This window comes from Melospiza melodia, chromosome Z (assembly GCF_035770615.1).
Source record: "Melospiza melodia melodia isolate bMelMel2 chromosome Z, bMelMel2.pri, whole genome shotgun sequence".
Lineage (NCBI taxonomy): Eukaryota > Metazoa > Chordata > Aves > Passeriformes > Passerellidae > Melospiza > Melospiza melodia.
This window is the reverse complement of record NC_086226.1, coordinates 29,394,010-29,411,430: the sequence shown is the minus strand read 5'-3', so window position 1 is coordinate 29,411,430 and position 17,421 is coordinate 29,394,010. Positions and strand designations below refer to the sequence as shown.

At 41.9% G+C, this 17,421-nt stretch overlaps 1 protein-coding gene across 1 annotated transcript; it reads left to right on the top strand.

Annotated features, from left to right (window-relative positions):
* The first annotated feature begins 6,172 nt into the window (after positions 1 to 6,172).
* On the top strand, positions 6,173 to 17,421 carry CCL28 (C-C motif chemokine ligand 28). The gene is made up of 3 exons (XM_063180773.1): positions 6,173 to 6,277; positions 15,771 to 15,897; positions 16,632 to 17,421. Exons 1-3 carry the CDS (start codon positions 6,214 to 6,216, stop codon positions 16,786 to 16,788), a joined length of 348 nt encoding a protein of 115 aa, XP_063036843.1. The 5' UTR covers positions 6,173 to 6,213; the 3' UTR covers positions 16,789 to 17,421.

Genomic DNA, 17,421 nt, shown 5'->3' with positions numbered 1-17,421 from the left:
TATACCAAAAAGAGAGTGGCCAGGAATACTCCCATGTCTTTTGTGCTTTTTCTTTAAATTCATGTTTTAAAAAATTTCTTAAGTATGTTTTCCTGAGACAATGAGCTCATGGAGAATGATCGCGAGGATCTATATCGAATTCATCCATCATTTTACTGTTCAAAAATGTACTCTCTCTGTGTCCTGTTGTTGGTAGAGTCTGGCCTCTTTTGAAAGCACAGCAAAACAAATTTTTTTCTAAATGAAACAGACTGCAGTCCTGTCTACTGTGTTTCATCATAACACATAATGAAATTGTACACTGAAGGTATTTTGTCCCATTCTGTGGGAAAAAAAATGAACCAAAAAAATTAAAATGGCATGGGGAAGAAGCTGTTTTGGATGGCCGCTCCTTCCATGGTGAGTTTCCCCACTTGTGCCAAGCTATTCTGAGAGCCGCAGAGACAGAATGGGCATCGATAGGAAATTTGTGCAAAGACAACGAGTGAAAACACTCTTTTACAGAGGGCCACAAGGCCTGCTCAGGAAGGAAAGATCCTTCATTAGAGTCACCCTCACATTTCTTAGTCTGGGATATAGAAAGCATGAAGGAAGTTTTGGCCTCTACTGATCTCAAAGACACTGTGAATTCAGCTCTAAACAAAGAGCCAAGTATGCTGTGCAAGACTGACAAGTGCACCATGGCCTCGGAGGCCTCAGGGATGTGAGGGGACAGCTGCCTGTTACCTGGCAGACCTGAGGCCATGTGAGGTGTTATAAAAGCCCCAGTGCTAGCTAAACAACAAACATGTAACATGAGGACGTGACGGTTTGTAAAACAAAATTTAATCTCCTGGTATAAACAAGGGCTGCAAGAGATCATAGTTCAGGGTTGGTAGTGACTTCACAAGCCGCTGTCAGAGAGAGTGAATTTGGGTCAGGGAAGAGTTGGGATGACATTTGCTCTCAGTGAGAGTGGTGCAAGGCTGCCGCTCCCCACGCGTTGCTGCAGTGTGCTGCACGTGCCCCGCTCACACCCGTGTTGGTATAACCTTGTGTGGGCCCTGTTTGCGCTCGTCCTGCGCAAGCCTCTCTGACCCCAAACGTGTTCGGACAAACTGGAACACCAGGACGTTTCTGTGTGCATTTATGTTGGCAGAAAACAGCAGCAACCTCTTCAAAAAACTTGACTTAATGCTTTTCCATTGAACATTTGTCACTTTTTGTTATCATCCTGTGCATACAATGTTGGGTTTTAAAAGGTAGGGAGATCAGAACAGATGCTCAGGACACATCTTGTCCAGAAAGACAGCTTCAAGTGTTTTAGGATGCAGGAGAAGCAGGCTAGAAACAGAACATCCTGCTGATCCAGACCACTGTCCTGTGCAGTCAGATACTGCCTCTGTAGGGCATGAGCTGTCACATGTTTGTGAGTAGACCTTCTGTCCATCCCCCATTTTGGTTTTTGCCTTTTGGAATCAGAATTACAGACTCAGTTCCTCATTCAAGAGTCAGTTAAGGCTTAGGACAAAAAACAAACCAAACATCCAAAACTTGGGGGTACCTGGCCTTTGGCACTCAGGTTTGTCATGACAGAAGGCAAAGTCTCCTGTGAGGTAGAGTTGGAAAGAGGCTGTGTGGACACTCATGTAAATGTCTTTTTTTTTTTTTTTACTTTGGTTTCAAGAACAACTCAGCTATGTATTCAAGAAGATACATTTATTTTTAAAATAATAAGGAAGCATGCAGAATTACTGGTCTTTGTTCTGTTCAAAAACACAATTCCCAATGTACTTATTTCCTGATGGTGCATCTCAGCATCAGGTTTTCTCCTGAGCTACTCAGCCATGGAAAACATCTGACATTCTTTTTTTCAGCACTCACATTATAATCCTCTAAATTATTATTATTTTTTTTTAACAGAGGTTGAGAAGGAAAGGGTCTTCAGTTTGTCCTTTTACTCATTGCTTCAATAAATTAGGTCCTTCTTCTCATGCTGCATAATAAGGTGTCAGGCATAAATATCATACTGGATGTATGAAAAGTATTATAATTTGGCTATCTCAGATAGCCAAAACATGCTATCAGAAACCAAGATTTTCAGTTTACCAGCAATATTGGACTCTTTGGCAGTCTCAAATTATGTTTCTGAGGTGAATCCTGGGGCTCTGCTCAGGGCTGTCTTCCCAGCCAACACCTGCAACATGATGCTAATACAGTGGTCTATCAAATGGTACTCCTTGCTTCTTCAGTAGTGGTTTCCTGGGTGTCTGCCTCTCTAGTCTGCAGTATTTTCATGGCCACCTTCTCTTCAGTCTATTTCGTTCTTTCAGAGAGGAGCAGAATCACAGAACTCGTATCAGCCTCACTTTTCTCATAGTTCTCACTTCAGAGAGATTTTCGCTTCTCTTTTGAGTGCCAGTCATCTTCTCTGCTAGCACTGGTGCCACAGCATTCTCTCCTCCTCCTGTGGTTTGTCCCCAGAGCACTGCCCTGTGAGGAACAATCCCTTTTGCAGTGTGCCAGTGGCTGGGGCTTCCTCTGTGCTGTTTCCCTTGGTGATGATAATTGCTGCCACAGGAAGAGCTCAAGTCCATACAGCCACCTTCAGGTAAAATGCCTGGGGGTGTATACCATTCTGTCTGTCTGTACATGGCTTTGTGTGTCAGCTGCTCCAGGTGGAATTTAAAATACCCATAATAAAGCTTGCTGAAATGGACAGTGGGAAATAGTAGGTATTTCTCTGAAATTGTAGCATTGCAGCCAGAGCTGGCACCTTTGCCTTGTTGGTCTGTAAAACCCAAAATGTCATTTCAGGACAAAAACCTGCATCTTCTTCCCAAGAACTCAACTTTCATCTTATTCTGTCAAAATTTAGTAGTCAGGGAATGGGAAGTCCATGCCCTGAGTGCCAGGAAACAGCACAGACAGCGACAAGCCTCTCAGCAATTCCTGCAAGTGCTGCACCTCTGTCACCAGAGAGTCCCAGGGACTCTGAGCACAGCAGCAGGATGTGAACATCATCTGTGGGGACATTCATCTGGTGCAAGGGGAATGGGTGTTCCAGTCCTTCCTCAAGTTTCTTACCTGTTTTATGCACCCATAAGGTGCAGTGCTGAGTGTAAGATAGATCCCACTGAGGCCCTAGCTGGCTGCTGGAGAGGTATCCTGACGTGTGGGTGTATCCATACCCTCCCTCTTGGGCAGAGGACTGAATCTGACTTGCATATTGGAATTTGCGTGTTAAGCACTAATAACTTTCCACAGGTCAAAGTTTTCTTTGGGACTCCTCTTTTTTCCCCAAAATGAAGTCCCCACAGATAAAATGTCTGGTATGGAGAGGGCTGAATGAGAGTCATGCAAACCATTTTAAAGTCAGAGGTTTATGATAGGCACAGGGCCAGCCATTGCAGTCTGGAATAAGGTTCATCTGAGGAGACCAGTTTCGGGTTTTGATATGCACATAAACAGTTAAGACATTGCTAGAAAGTCCAAAGTATATTTCATTGTGAAATCTGTCCTTTCATTATTTAAATCAAACTAGAAAAATCATTTATTACTGTGAGTTCGTTGTTATGATCATTTACAGCGTAATAAGTACTATGATAAGCCTATTCCATCTATTGATATGTTGGAAGCCTTAATCAAATTAAGTCTTGCTGGAAACAGTAAAGATCCAAAGTTGTTTCAACATTAATTATCCTGCTTTAGCAAACTGGACTCAGTCTTCCTCAGCAATCAGCACTCCTGTGGCAAAAGAACATTGTTTAACTGCAAGGAATGGGTAAAGGAAGAAGCATTTATTCTTGCCTCAGCTTAGTAACTGCAGAGAGATATACATAACTGAGGGGATTATATTACAGTGCACACTGAAGTAAAAGTTAAAATCATTAACCTCTGCTCAAAAACTGAAGGCTCAGATTAAAAGATCGGTCAGTTTTAGCCTTGCTAGCCATTCTACTTTTACAAATAAAAGGCAGAACTTCAAAAAAGGATTTTAAAAAGCATTTACTTTGTTTCAAGGATAGAAGAATGACAAGCTTCTCATTTGCAACAATTTCTGCCTGCAGGTTAGAGCTTTGATTTGAGCTTTGAATGCAATCCAAGTCAATACGTCAATAAAACTTTTTGCCTTCTTTCAGCTATACCTGTAACTAATGCCACTGTCAACTCTTGTCAGCCCAATTCTTGGAAAAGAATTTCTGGCTAACTCCTTCTTCCTTTGTAAGTTGGATGGCTGCCTGCACATTCATGTGGAGCCATAGCACAATATTTGCTATTGTTCTCTTTGTTTTTATTTTTAATTTCACAGTCTCATAAATCAGTGTTGTTTCCCCAGTTTACATTTTGTCCTGTTCCAATAGGTTTAGCATTTTAAATTACTGACACATTATATAGCCTCCATAAAATGGGAAGCACGTTCTGGTTCTGACACAACCCTAATTTCCTTCCTGCACTTTCAATGTTGAAGCAAATGGCCATTTACTTAATTATGAACCTATAAATGACACCATGAGCATAGGACAGAGGAACATAAGATATAAAACTTGAGCTCAAGCTTGTGTGCTGTTGTTTATTGCCAGCAGCAGAGAAAATAATACCCATATTCCTGTATTTACTCCATGGTTCTGAGACCACAGGAGCTGTGCATGTCTGAGTTACCTCTGGGGAGCACTTAGAACTCATCATACAGGAACAGGTCTTAAGAAACACAAAAGGCTTTGGTTCTTCTTCCATCCCCATCACTGCTACAGCTCCCTGTACTCCATACTCTCACAGTGGAAAGACCCTCGTAATCTGTATCAGGTCTTTAAAACTCTCTCATCCCTTGTGAAGAATTTGCCAGGACAAACAAATGAATTATCTGCAAGGAAACAAAGCATCCTGATTTGCAGCGGCAACCAGGCCCTGGAATACAAAATCTAATACTGACTGAAGCTGTTTCTTTAACATGCTACTCCAGTAGCACCAGTCTCGCTGTATTTCTTTTAATCTAGTTTTCTCCTCCTCATGCTACTTTGAAGGACAATAATGCTGCTAATATTCTTGTCCTTATGTAGGTTTGGGTTAATAAAGCTGTTGTGATCTGTCTTAGCTTTGGCCACGATGTAGCTTTTACAAACTAAATGGTGACAATGAAGCAACTTTCTGATTTCAACATAAATGACTTCCTCAAAATCATACTTTAAACAACACACAAGATTATCTTCTACTCTATTTTTACAGTAGACTTTTACTTCACAGTATAGTAGTCTGGATTTGCCCTGGTCTTTTGTCCTGGTAGATAACAGTGAATAACAGAAACAGCTAGGAAGTAAAACACTGATAGCCAGAAAGATTGATTGCACTTTATTATTTTATTATTAGAAGAAATTGCAAAACCAGTGTTGGGACAATGTAAGTATAGACTAAAGTCCCTGAGGTTAAAAATTTCTTCTACCTTGTGGTCTGAAAATTTAAGGAATAGTAAGAATGATGTAATGAGCCAGTGCAAAGATGAGCTTGGTTGAATAGTGTAGGAAATTCCCGGACTGATTTTCTAGTTCAGCCCTGGGAAAGGTGGAAGCAGGCAGCTGTCACTGTGGTGGAGTATACAGCAGCTGCTTGCTACTCTTACAGCCCCTGCGCTCAGTCCAGACTGAAACCACACATAATCTTTTTAGGGGTTTGGAAGGTTCGAAACTGTGCTGAAAGCCAAGTGTGCCAGGAATAGCATGTTCCTTACAGACTCAAAATGCCTAGGTCGAACACAAGGCTAGGGCAAGGCTGGGCTCTCCTTGAGGTTGTGTTTTTTGTGCTACAGCAGGTTTGGCCCACAGCGCTGGACGTGTAGCTTCCATGCAGGTGACACCTAATAGCAGAGGAGTATTCTTCTTAATCCTCAATCCTGCAAGTACTTGTTTCTGAAGTACTCCTACCCTTGGCAAGTCTTGCTGAAAAGCCTCTTCAGTAAGGAGAGATGTGAGGATCTGGATGTAAAGCAGTACCTTCTTGGGGAGCTGTGTGGAACACAACCTGTCTTCCCATCTGGCAAAAAACTGAACCACGTCTTCAGGTGAGAGGAGGGATCCTGCTGAAGTCCACAGTGCCACCCAGGACAGAACTGACGCCAAGCTGCTGCTCAGGGTGGGGCTTTGAGGCACGTTCATCCCCAGCAGCCACAGGTAGGGTCAGGTGTTAGTCCTGCGGCTCAGCACCTGCTCTGTGGCTGTGCTCCTGCTGCTCCCAGGAGGAATGAATGTGAAATTTGTCACTGTTCTGGTTGTTCTGGCAGCCATGGTTAGTCGGACGTCTGAGAGTAAGTAGTCATTGTACTTTATCTATTTCTATACTTTAATCTCTTAAAGGTAAAAAAACCTGATGTGTGCCTACCTGGAACTGTGTCTGCTTGAGCCTTTGCAGCTCTGCATGGGTCCAGAGGTGACAGCTTAAATGTCTGTGCTGCTTTTCTTCAAAAAGTGAAACTTGGGTGTCTTAACTGCACAGAGCAATTGGCATTTTCAGTGGAGTCAGGGCCTCACCTGAGAATTTCCTCTGCAAACCTGATGTTTCCACAGCAGGTGTGAGTACACTATAATTCTGTGAAGTGCCTTGAGCAAGGAAAAGCCACGTGAGCTATTTGTCATAGGAAATATTTCAAGAAGATTTTAGCTGCTGAAGGTGTAAGGAATTTAAAGCAGTGATTTCCTGAGAGAAGACCTTGTAAAATGTCAGTATTTGTTCAAATGGATCTCTCAAGTTCAGGTGCAAATTATCCTTTACCAACTCCCCAGAGGAAATGTGTTTTAAAAGTCACTTGGTCCTTTTCCTTTAAAGTGAAGTTGCCCTGGGTAGCACAGGTTTCAAAAAACTTTTTATGACAAACTTCAAGTAAGAGATTTTTCCCAGCAGAAAAGCAGTTTTGCATGCAACTTTGCTCTATGTTGAGTGCAGCATATCTCAAGGATTCAGGAGATTAAATAACACTCAAAAATTAAACTTAACTTTAAACTTTAAATTTACAAAAAATTAAAAATTAACTTTAAAAGTTTTCAAAACCATCTAGGCAATGCTTGCTTGAATCCTTACTTTTTCTTTGTAATTTTTTACTGAAAAATTGACTGTGTTCACAGAGAAGGTAACTCAGATTCTGGAGCACTTTCTTAAGGACAACTCATCTCAGGCTCTTCTGGCTTCTGTAGGAGTAGGAATTCCTTGAGGATTTTGATAACATGGACAAAATCTGCCTTAGAATTTTATCCTGTTAAAATGGCCACTACACCTGCTGGCATGGGAATGCTCTGCAAGTACTTTTGGTCTGGATATATGATCTGGCCAGTCAGCAAGGTCTTGCACAACAGAACTGACACCTGCCTGCACAGGCCAAAGCAAAGGCTCTCTTAGAAAGTGTTCTTTTACACTGAACCACCTGACACAGGGGAAATGCCTTTAGCACCCAACTTTCCTCAAACAGACGTGCTCCATCCTTGACTGCAATGCTCAAATGGCAGAACTCACAATAAAAATGAGCAGCATTTCAGGTTACAGAATTTTGGTTACAGGCATGCCCTACCTGAGCTGAACCAGATTTGGGCTCAGCCCTACCTAGGCTTTATGCATCCATTTATTTCAGGGTGACAGTAGACATACAAGTAAGATCTGGGCTGGCAGCTACAGAGGTTTCCTTTGCCTGTGGACATGAATTGGCAGCTGTTGACAGAGGCCATCTGTCATCCAAAATCACACCTAGCTACAGGCTTAAGAATAACCCAGCCAGGCAAGGCCAGACAACACACAGCTTGCAAAGCGATCATGATTTGATGGACAAAACCCCATCCTAAAATCCTGACCTATAGAAAATACCCATCTATTCATCTCCAGTCAGCCATCCACCTTTGAAAATGTCCATATAAATAGCAGTCCTAATAGCAAAACAGGAAAAGCATCACTGTATAACTTCAAATATATTTATTCTTATAATATGCTTTTTAGATTTATGTATTATTGTTTATGGTTATATGGTTATAGCTTAGAATCCCTTTGTCCTTTTTTTTAAACTGTCTCAGAATTGTGCTTTAACTTTGTGCATTACCATGTTAAAATAGTAGGATGCCTTGGAACATATTTCAGCATTTGAGTTCCCCTGTCAAGTCCAGCTGTTAAGTAACCTCCTTGTTGCTACATTTCCCAAGAATTCTAGCATCCGGCTTTGTTCACCTGTCAATCAGGATCAGAGTCTTCTACATAACGAAATAGTTAATGACTTTCTTTAAGTTAAGATGAAAAGACCTGCCCTGAGGTGCTGAACTCTTAAAATAGCCTCAAGTTTGTTTTAAATGAGAGAAACACTTTCTGGCAGCTTTATGAAATGAGTGCTAAATAAGCTGCTTTACAGTAGCTAGTATTAAGTGTAGATGATGTGATAGTCCTTTTCCCTTCAAGGGCAGAGCCTTGATTCTGTGTTCATAAGCCAACAGTATGGAGCCAAGTGCTGAAACTCGTCTGTACTGATACCAGAGCATATCAATAAACACCATGTTCTGACTAAGCAAGACCGTAATACAATCAATCAATGCAAAGTTGTGTGGGTTCTCTTTCCAGATGTACAAAGCCTACTTTGTAGCCACAAAAGAATTCCATTAGGAAACACTAATGCCTGCTGTTAATAGCACAGGTGTGCCAAACTTGTGCAATGTGTGCAGAGCTGCAAGTTCAGGGTGAACTTGAGGCACAGTTACCAGCAGGTCTCACATTTCAGCACCGAAAGTGCCTCAGGTGTATGGATCTCGCTGTGCAAGAGAAGCTTCCCCTCAGAACACACACAGTGTTGGGGGAACACATCCTGCTTAATAATGTTGCCCATATTTGCTGGGCTCCCTCATGTTGTGTAAATTCAAGAGCTGTCCTGGTTTTCTTGGTCACATTAAAGAACAAGTACGGCATGGTTTTTCATTCAAGTAGTCCAGCTCACAAAGGTGAGCCAGGTGTTCTGCCAGCAATGGACAGGCTCCTGTGCACTGCCAGCAGGATTCAGGAGGGACCACCAAAGGCCTGGGCAAAACACCAACTGCTGGAGTGAAACTTGTGAAGAAAAGAGTTGCACAAGTCCTGCCTAAGGCAGCTGGGTTGGGTCTGGAGTGGAGGGAAATGGAGAAAGGAAGGAAAAATGCCTTCCCTACTGTTCTCACTTAAAGCACAGCTTTTCTTTATCATGCTTAGTCAAAAGAGACCAAAATTAAACCAATAGGTAAGAGCAAGTAGAGGGGTTGTGGGCACAATGGCTCCATCACTCACCATCTGTTTCCACAGGGCATCATCTCCTCTTTTTCCCTCTATCTGGCCCTCCTTCATGAGGCAAAGACCTGCCCTGCCATGTTAAATTCTCTGTGTAGGAGGCTGGCAGAACCACTGGCTGCCCTGTCAGTCCCTACCAGTGCTCTGCCCAGCCCCAGCCCCTGAGGCTGCAGAGGAGAGCAGCACAAGAGCCGGGTGGGCTCCCCTGGGTGCCACAGGAGGGCTCCTCGTCAGGCACGACAGTTTTCCTAAAAGACTTGGCAAATCTAGGAATATCAGCTTGAAACTGAAGATGGACAGAAAAGTTCTTTGTGACCCCCAAAACTGAGCATGCACCAATAACTTTTTTCGTATTTTTGCCTGAACCCTAGACAACCAGCCTTCTCTGGGTGATTAACATGTGGCTCTCAAGTTTGAGAGTGACAATGAAAAAAGTAGAGCAGAAGGGTAAGACAAGTTTCTATAGACTAAGTTTGGTCAGACAGCAGAGAGGAAATGGAAAAGGAAAGTTTAGGCAGTCAAGGAGATTTGATACTGATCAACTTAAATGTAAAAACAGATATAATAGACAGTACTCGTGGAGGTCTTTTTCCATGAGAGGTTTTGTTTTCACTGTGCTCCATTCCCAAGTACTCCACTTCAGTCATAGAATGGTTTGGTTTGAAAGAGACCTTGAAGATCATTCAGTTCCAACCCCTTCTGTCCTGCACAGGGACAACTTGGACAACTTTCATCTTTCTCTTTTCTTTTTTTTTTTTCTTTTCTTTTCTTTTCTTTTCTTTTTTCTTTTCTTTTCTTTTCTTTTCTTTTCTTTTCTTTTCTTTTCTTTTCTTTTCTTTTCTTTTCTTTTCTTTTCTTTTCTTTTCTTTTCTTTTCTTTTCTTTTCTTTTCTTTTCTCTTCTCTTCTCTTCTCTTCTCTTCTCTTCTCTTCTTTTTCTGAATGTGCTATATAACTTTAAAAACAACAGGTAATTCCCAGGGAAGGAATACCAAAATAGATAATATCACTTGCTAAAATAACAACAGAGGAATCCTTTCTGTCTCAAGATCCACCACTGAGCTTAGTCCTTTCAGGAGTTCCTTTAGCTCTAAGAATCTCAGGGTCAGACAACAGGTCTAAATAATTTTTGGGTAAGCTGCTGTGTATTTCTTAGAGACAAATGAAATCAGCAGCACTGAAAAAATCCTATTTACTGATAAATGGCACAAAAAAGGCCATGCCAACATCCATATGCAAAACCACAGTTCTTTCCTTTTAACTACTGTTTAGATCAACAACTACTAATAACCCTTATCTAATTGCTGAAACCACAAAAAAAAAAACAAAAACAAAAAAAAAAAACAAACAAACAAACAAAAAAAAACCAACAAAACCAAAACATGGCCTGGGCTGAAATTGTTATCTTTGTTTAGGATTACCTCCTAATTTCTTCCCATTTTCAGGATTAGAATGAAGCTATAGTAACAATGGAGGTGCAGGATGGCTCAGTGCTCCATGAGAGCTGCATCAGTTTTTCTGGGCTCTGGGGAATTACAGGATTACCTTGGCTCACTGCTCTCATACTTCATATACAGGAAAAGTAATTGCTTTTTTTACTGACTTCCATGTAGAAAGGTACCAGTTCTCTTGAGTGCCTCTGTCAGCAGAAGGTTGCTGGTGACAATTTCGTGTTCTCTGACAGAAAGACCCTCATGCTATGCATTCATCTATGACTCACAGATTATTGATTTCTATTTTCCATATTGTAGATGTGCTTTCATACACATAACAAAAATGCAGGAAAAAAAAAAAAAAAGTGAGAGCTTCTTTTTCATCAAAAAAACAGTGCACATCAGAATTCCTCAGGGAATACATACATGTGAAAGGAAGAAAGCCTCTCCAGGCACATATCTCTAATAAAAATGTACTAGCAGGCTCCCAGTGTCCATAAGAAATGCGCTTGCCTGTTTAGCACCACTCATTTACATTTTGTACAGAATTTCAATCTGTTTTTTATTGAGGCATTCCCCAGTTTCCCATGCTGCTCACATCTGCAGGGCACAGCTTTTGTGCAGCTGCAGGGGCTGGATGCCAGTGGCATCCAAAGCTCTGGGTCAAAGACTGACTGAGCAGTGGGGGACTGAATTTGCTCTAAAATGGCAACTCTGGTCATGTAAGTGATGTCTAGATGTGCAGTTTTAAACAAGTTGCTAAAGGATGCAATTCCTGTTGGTTAAGATTTTTGCAAAAGGGCAGTCAGTCAGTCAGAAGCAGCCAGTGAGACACTCACAAGCCTACCTGGATGCATCAGGAGTTTTGCTTTATTTTCCTTGGTTGAGCCTGTGTATGTTTTTCCTTACAAAGCTGTGAAAGTACATCAATATTAATTTAATAATTTTCAGTTAAAAAGTGGACAAATGGCAAACATGGTGGTATATAGCACAGTGTACACTGCAATACTGATAGTTCAGATCTGAGTATCAAGCAAGGGATGGTTTTAAGCACAAAAAGCAGGATGAGGGCAAGAGATAGTCAAGCATCAGCAAAACCAGTTGAGGAATAGTTCAGGGGACAGCTGGCTCTCTCTAACACCTCCAGCCATTCTACAGAAGCTGGTTGCACTGGTCCTGCCAGGCATTTTAGTTTACTAGACCCCAAAGAAGTACTGGAGTAGACCTCTCTTAAAAGCATAGCAGACAACATCAGACAGAGTTGAAAATATAATTACCCTTCCTTAAGTTTTCATCTGACAGAATTCTTCTGTCAGGAGCTGACTAGCAGCAACAAAAGTTTTACTTTACTTTTACCAACTCTATCTTGAGGACCCAGAAAAAAACTTAAACTTAGTGGTGCTCAGTGAGCTGAATTTCCATTTGTGAACATCAATTAGCCTGCTTCACAAGAAGTGTGCTGTTGAAGAGAGAAAAACAAAGGACAATGGGGAAATAGCACAGGTAGCACTCAACACTTAATTAGACCTTCTGCACCCTATGATTATTTATAGCCCTCCTCTCTGTGTTGCTGAGGAGACAACTGCTGAACCAGCTTCTGTCTTTCCACCTCCCCTCTGACCACGAAATCCCAGGGCCGTGCCATCAAGCCGGCAGGTACAAAATCCCCCTGCAGGCAGCAGTGGGCAGTGTGAGCGCTCTCCGAGGACTCCAGCTCCACTGCTGGCTGCTCAAGCTCGCTGCTACAGCTGTGCCAGCCTCTGTTATTTCAGCATTCGGCAAGCACTCTCATAAGAAGGGCACACAATCGTCTTGCTTACACGAAAATTTTTAAACAGATTTATCTCCTGTTTGTTTTCAGAAATTGCAATTCAGAAGTTGAAATTGATTCTCTGTCTTTTTTTTTTTTTTTTCCTAGCTCATGAGTCTCGCATTCAAGGCTAAATGATTACTTAGGGAAAGCATGGATAGGAAGAAAAATGAAAACAAATAGGAAGAAGACTCTCTCTCCACTTCTCCCAGATTAGTTCAAGGTGTGGGACCCAGGGGTCTTTGCTGTGCTCATTTTGAAGAGTGGGTTTAATCTAGAGACCTTCATCCTAGATAAATCCCTGAGCAGTACAGCTTTGCTTGTCCTTGAGCTAGTGGAGGAAATCTCTTTTAGAAGATCTATTTCTCTGCTAGCACAGAAGAAAATCAAGTCCCAAAATGTTAGTATTTTTCTTAAAAAATAAAAACCCCCTAGATTTATGATTTGCTTTTTAAAGTTGAGTGACTTTTAATTTTTAAGATGGTATTTGCAAACAGGAAAAAATGTGCAGGAGATAATTCCATAGTGGAGACACATTCAACCATGGGAGCCCTTGGGGTAAAAGAAAACATAAAGCCCAGCAAGAGCATTTGTCATTTCAAAAAGACAACAAAAGATAATGGGCCTGATTTGACCTAAAAAGGCAGAGCTTTTAAATTACACTCCTGGCACTTCCTGTGTTGTAAATGTTGGTGATCTTCCACAAGTGAAAATAAATCATTTTAATTACTTTTATATTACTGTAACAAGCCTTTGCATATGCACGCAGAAGGAGGGGGGAAGGAAACTTATTTAAGCCACCAATCTCTCTTGTGGGAGAAGCAGAGCGGGCAGATCTCAGGCACAAGCTGTGGGGATAACTAGTCCTGTCAGCACTCGGATTTGCAGCATGGGGCAAACAGCAGCACAAAGGGCGGCTGCAGCCGCAGGGCTCGCACCTCACTGGGCTCAGGGATGTGCCCAGGGGTGCCTCATGTCACTGCTGTGCTGCAGCTGAGGGATATGGGCTTTTAGGAACGGCAGGATGGAGAGGGAATGACAGGGAAAGGACAGACTTGGCCTTTAGGCAAGAGAGCAGCAGGAATGCACGGCCTCTGCCTGGGATGGAGGATGAGCTGGCTGAGAGCTTACAGGACAGGATCAGTGGGCAGACCAGCAGGGGTGATCTGGTAGTGTGGGGGTCTGCTATTGGCCTCCTGACCAGGAAGAAGAAGCTGAGGCCTTCTTCAAACAGCTGGAAAAATCCTAATATTCACAGGCCTTAATCTTTCATGGGGGACTTCACCCGTGCTGATATCTGCTGGCAGGGCAATACAACAGTGCTGAAGCAATCCACAAGCTTTGATGTGCATTGATGACATCTTCCACAACAAGTAATCAAGGAACTGGCACAGAAAAGCTCTTAGGTGGACGAGATACTTGCAAACAGAGCAGATCTAGTCAGGGACATGAAATCAGAGGCAGCACTGACTACAGTGTCCATAAAGTGGAGGAGTTTGGGATTCTAGGAGAAGGGAGCAGGGCAAAAAAACAAGTTCATGGCCCTGGATTTAATAAGAGCTGATTTACAACCTCTTCACAAGTTTGGAAGAATCCCATGGAATGTGATCCTGGATAGAAGAGAGGTCAAGCAGAGCTGGCTGATGTTCAAGGGTCACCCCCTCCAAGCTTTATAAAGGTCTGTCCTGACAAACCAAGCGGGAGGCCTGGCTAGATGTTCTCAGAGCTTTTAACTGCATCAGAACATAAAACAACGTGTGGAATAAAGGGGTGGAAGCTGGGCCAGGTGACCCAAGTGGAGTATAGGGTTGTCTGATCGTGCAAGAATGCTGCTGGGAAAGACAAAGACAAAGCTGAGCTGAGTTGAATCTGTCAAGGAATGTGACATGTGGCAAAATGTTTCATAAGTATATAAATAACAAAAGAAAGAGGGGCGAATACAAAAGCCCACTGCTTAACTGGACAGAGAAAGTGGTGACAAATTACATGGATAAGGCTGAGGCACTCAACACTTTCTTCATCTTGCTCTTCACCATGCAAACTAGGCAATCTAACAAGAAACCCAGATTCCTGGGACCAGAGGGAGTATTTGCAGCAAGGATGATTTATTGTCAGTGGAGAAGGATCAAACTAGAGAGCACTTTTAAAAACTACACATATATAAGGCCACAGGACAAGTAGGATAGGCCACAGCCAGTGCTGAGGAAGCTGGTTGATGCCATTGTGAGGCCACTGTCAGTTACCCTGGAACAGTCATGGCAAGTGGGAGAAGTTCCTGAAGACTGAAAGAGAGCAAGAATTACCCCTATCTTCAAGTAGGGCAAGAAGGAAAATCCAGAGAACAATAGGCTGCTAAACCTCATCTCAGTCCCTGCAAGGTGATGAAGAAAATTTTCTGAGAAAGCATTTCCCAAGATCTGAAAGGCAAGATAGTCATCAGGAGTGGTTAGCGTGGATTTATGAAGGGGACGTCATGCTTGACCAACCTGGTAGCCATCTCCAATAATGTGACTAGTTTATTGGTGAAGAGGAGAGACATGGGCTTAATGTACCTTGACTTCAGGAAAGGCTTTGATTACTGTCTCTTGTAATCCCATCATAGACTAGCTGACAAAGTACAGGATAGGCAAGTAAAGACTGAGGCAGACAGAGAACTGAATGAAGGACCAGTTCCAGGGGGTTGTAATCGGTGCCACGAACCTCAGGGGTCACTGTGGGAGACAGCAGAGTCCAACACCTTCATTAAAGACCTGGATGATGGAACAGGATGTGCCTGTGTCATGTTTGCAGATGGTAACAAACTGGGAGCAGTGGGTGATGAACCACATGGTTTTGCTGACACAGAAATGGGCAGAGAGGAAACTCAGGAAGTTCAACAAGGGGAAATGCCAAGTCCTGCATCTGGGGAGCAATGATGGCAGGCTGGCGGCTGCTAGGGAACAGAAGCAGAAGTCTGATTGCTTTGTCTCTTGTTTCACAGGACCTCCAGGGCCTGATAATGAGGGAAGGGGTATGAACACATGACTTGCTTGGTCATAGAAAGTCATGGCTGCTTGTCTCATAAAATGGAGTTAATTAAGCTAACCACATTATAGGGGCTGGAGTGGAGCTCAAGCAGGACACAGGGACCAGATGGCCCTGCTTGAGCAGAGAGCTGTGCCAGATGACTTCCAATGGTGCCTTCCAATCTCAACCCCTCTGTGATTCTGTGCAGTCAAACTATGAGTTATCCCTCTTCTATCTGTGTTGTTTCTAACATTGCTACTCCTCTTTTTAGCTTTGTTTCCAGGGGCCTTTAGCTGTTGCACGAAAATTTCAGATGAAATTTCCAAAGGAATTCTCAGAAGAGTGGAGAGATTTGAAATCCAGAAAGCTGGCGGCCTGTGTCACCTAGAGGCTGTTATGTAAGAGATATTTTGTGTCCTTCACTGTGAAAGGGATACTGCGAGTTAAAATCCATCACGCAGCATTTAAATAGTAGAATCTTGGAAAGCTAACACAAATTCAAAAAACAATGGTTTATGTGATTTAAGAACTGTCCTTCCTTGTGCTGTTTAAACTTGATTGTTAAAAGTTAATTATTTTTTCAGTAGCAATACAGAATATTATTTAGCCTTCATTGACACTTGCTTTATTTTCAGAACTGAAAAATTACTCATGCACCTTAAGACTTCTCTGTTTTTTCCAATTATTTATCCCATAAACCCCTGGCCTAAACTCATTAAATCAGCTTTACTTTTGTACATAAGCATATATCTAATTTTTTTTCCTGATACAATATCACACCATTTGGATTAAATTGGTACATTTCTAGACTTTTGCATGATAATCATCACAGTCATAATAACTACACAGTAGTCTGCTTATTTATTTGTACTGCTTTGCATTGTGGCTCTCTTTGCACTGAAGTAGTAAAGCCTTTTTACAGATTTTGGAATATAAGTTTAATAATGTAAAACTTAGATCCTCATGTATTTGAAACCAGAAAAAAATTAATAAACACAGCATAAAATATAATTTAAGATTAACCAAGTCTAACATTGTGGTCTTCATAGGTAGGTGATAATTATGATGATTTTTAAAAGCTGGAATTTTACTTTTTTTCTTTGAAACTGACAACCATTTCTTTAAATGTTAGTCTCCATGTGAAAGGCAGAAAGTTCTGTGTGAATCCATGGAATAGAAAAGTTGAAAAAATGATGAAGAAGATGAAGCACAAGATTCACAGGAGCAAATCTCATGTTAGAAAGCAGAGAAGAACCAGAAGAACCAGAGAGAAAGAGCAGAAGCAGTAGCAAAATGAAGCAAAATGACCCATGATGAAGATTCTGTGGCATATGGCACTGTGGACAAGGATAGCAGATTTCACCACTGATGGACTATTGTAGCACTAAAATGACTTTCCAATCTCTATGTGCTAGAAAAAGCAGAGGCAGAAAACATCACCTGTACTCAGAATGATGCTGATCAGACAAATCACAAAGTGCTCCTGGTAGCGTCTTGCAGCAAGTGCTCGCTGTACCTCCTGGATCTTTTGGCAGACTTAAATCTTCCTCTCTCTCACCCTGCTTTTATGGCAACCTCCCTTGTCACCTCTGTTGTAACTTGCTGCTCCTTCTCATTTTTTCCCAGTCCTATTCTTGGTCCCTATTCTTTCCTGTCTACAATCATCTTTCCACTGTTGCCGGTCTTGTTTATATTCTTTCAGTCAGTAATCTTTCTTTTTTGATTCATTTTACATTGATTTACAAACACTTTTTCAGATCCTTCCAGCTTGTTTGCCAAAAACCATGTCTTTTGCCTCTTTTAAACAATCTCTGCTCCCAGCTGTTACTGTCATGAAATACAATTTCAGTGATAATATCTGATCCTCTTCACAAGACTCAAAGTGTGGCACTCAAAGCGATGCAATAAATATCATCTCTATT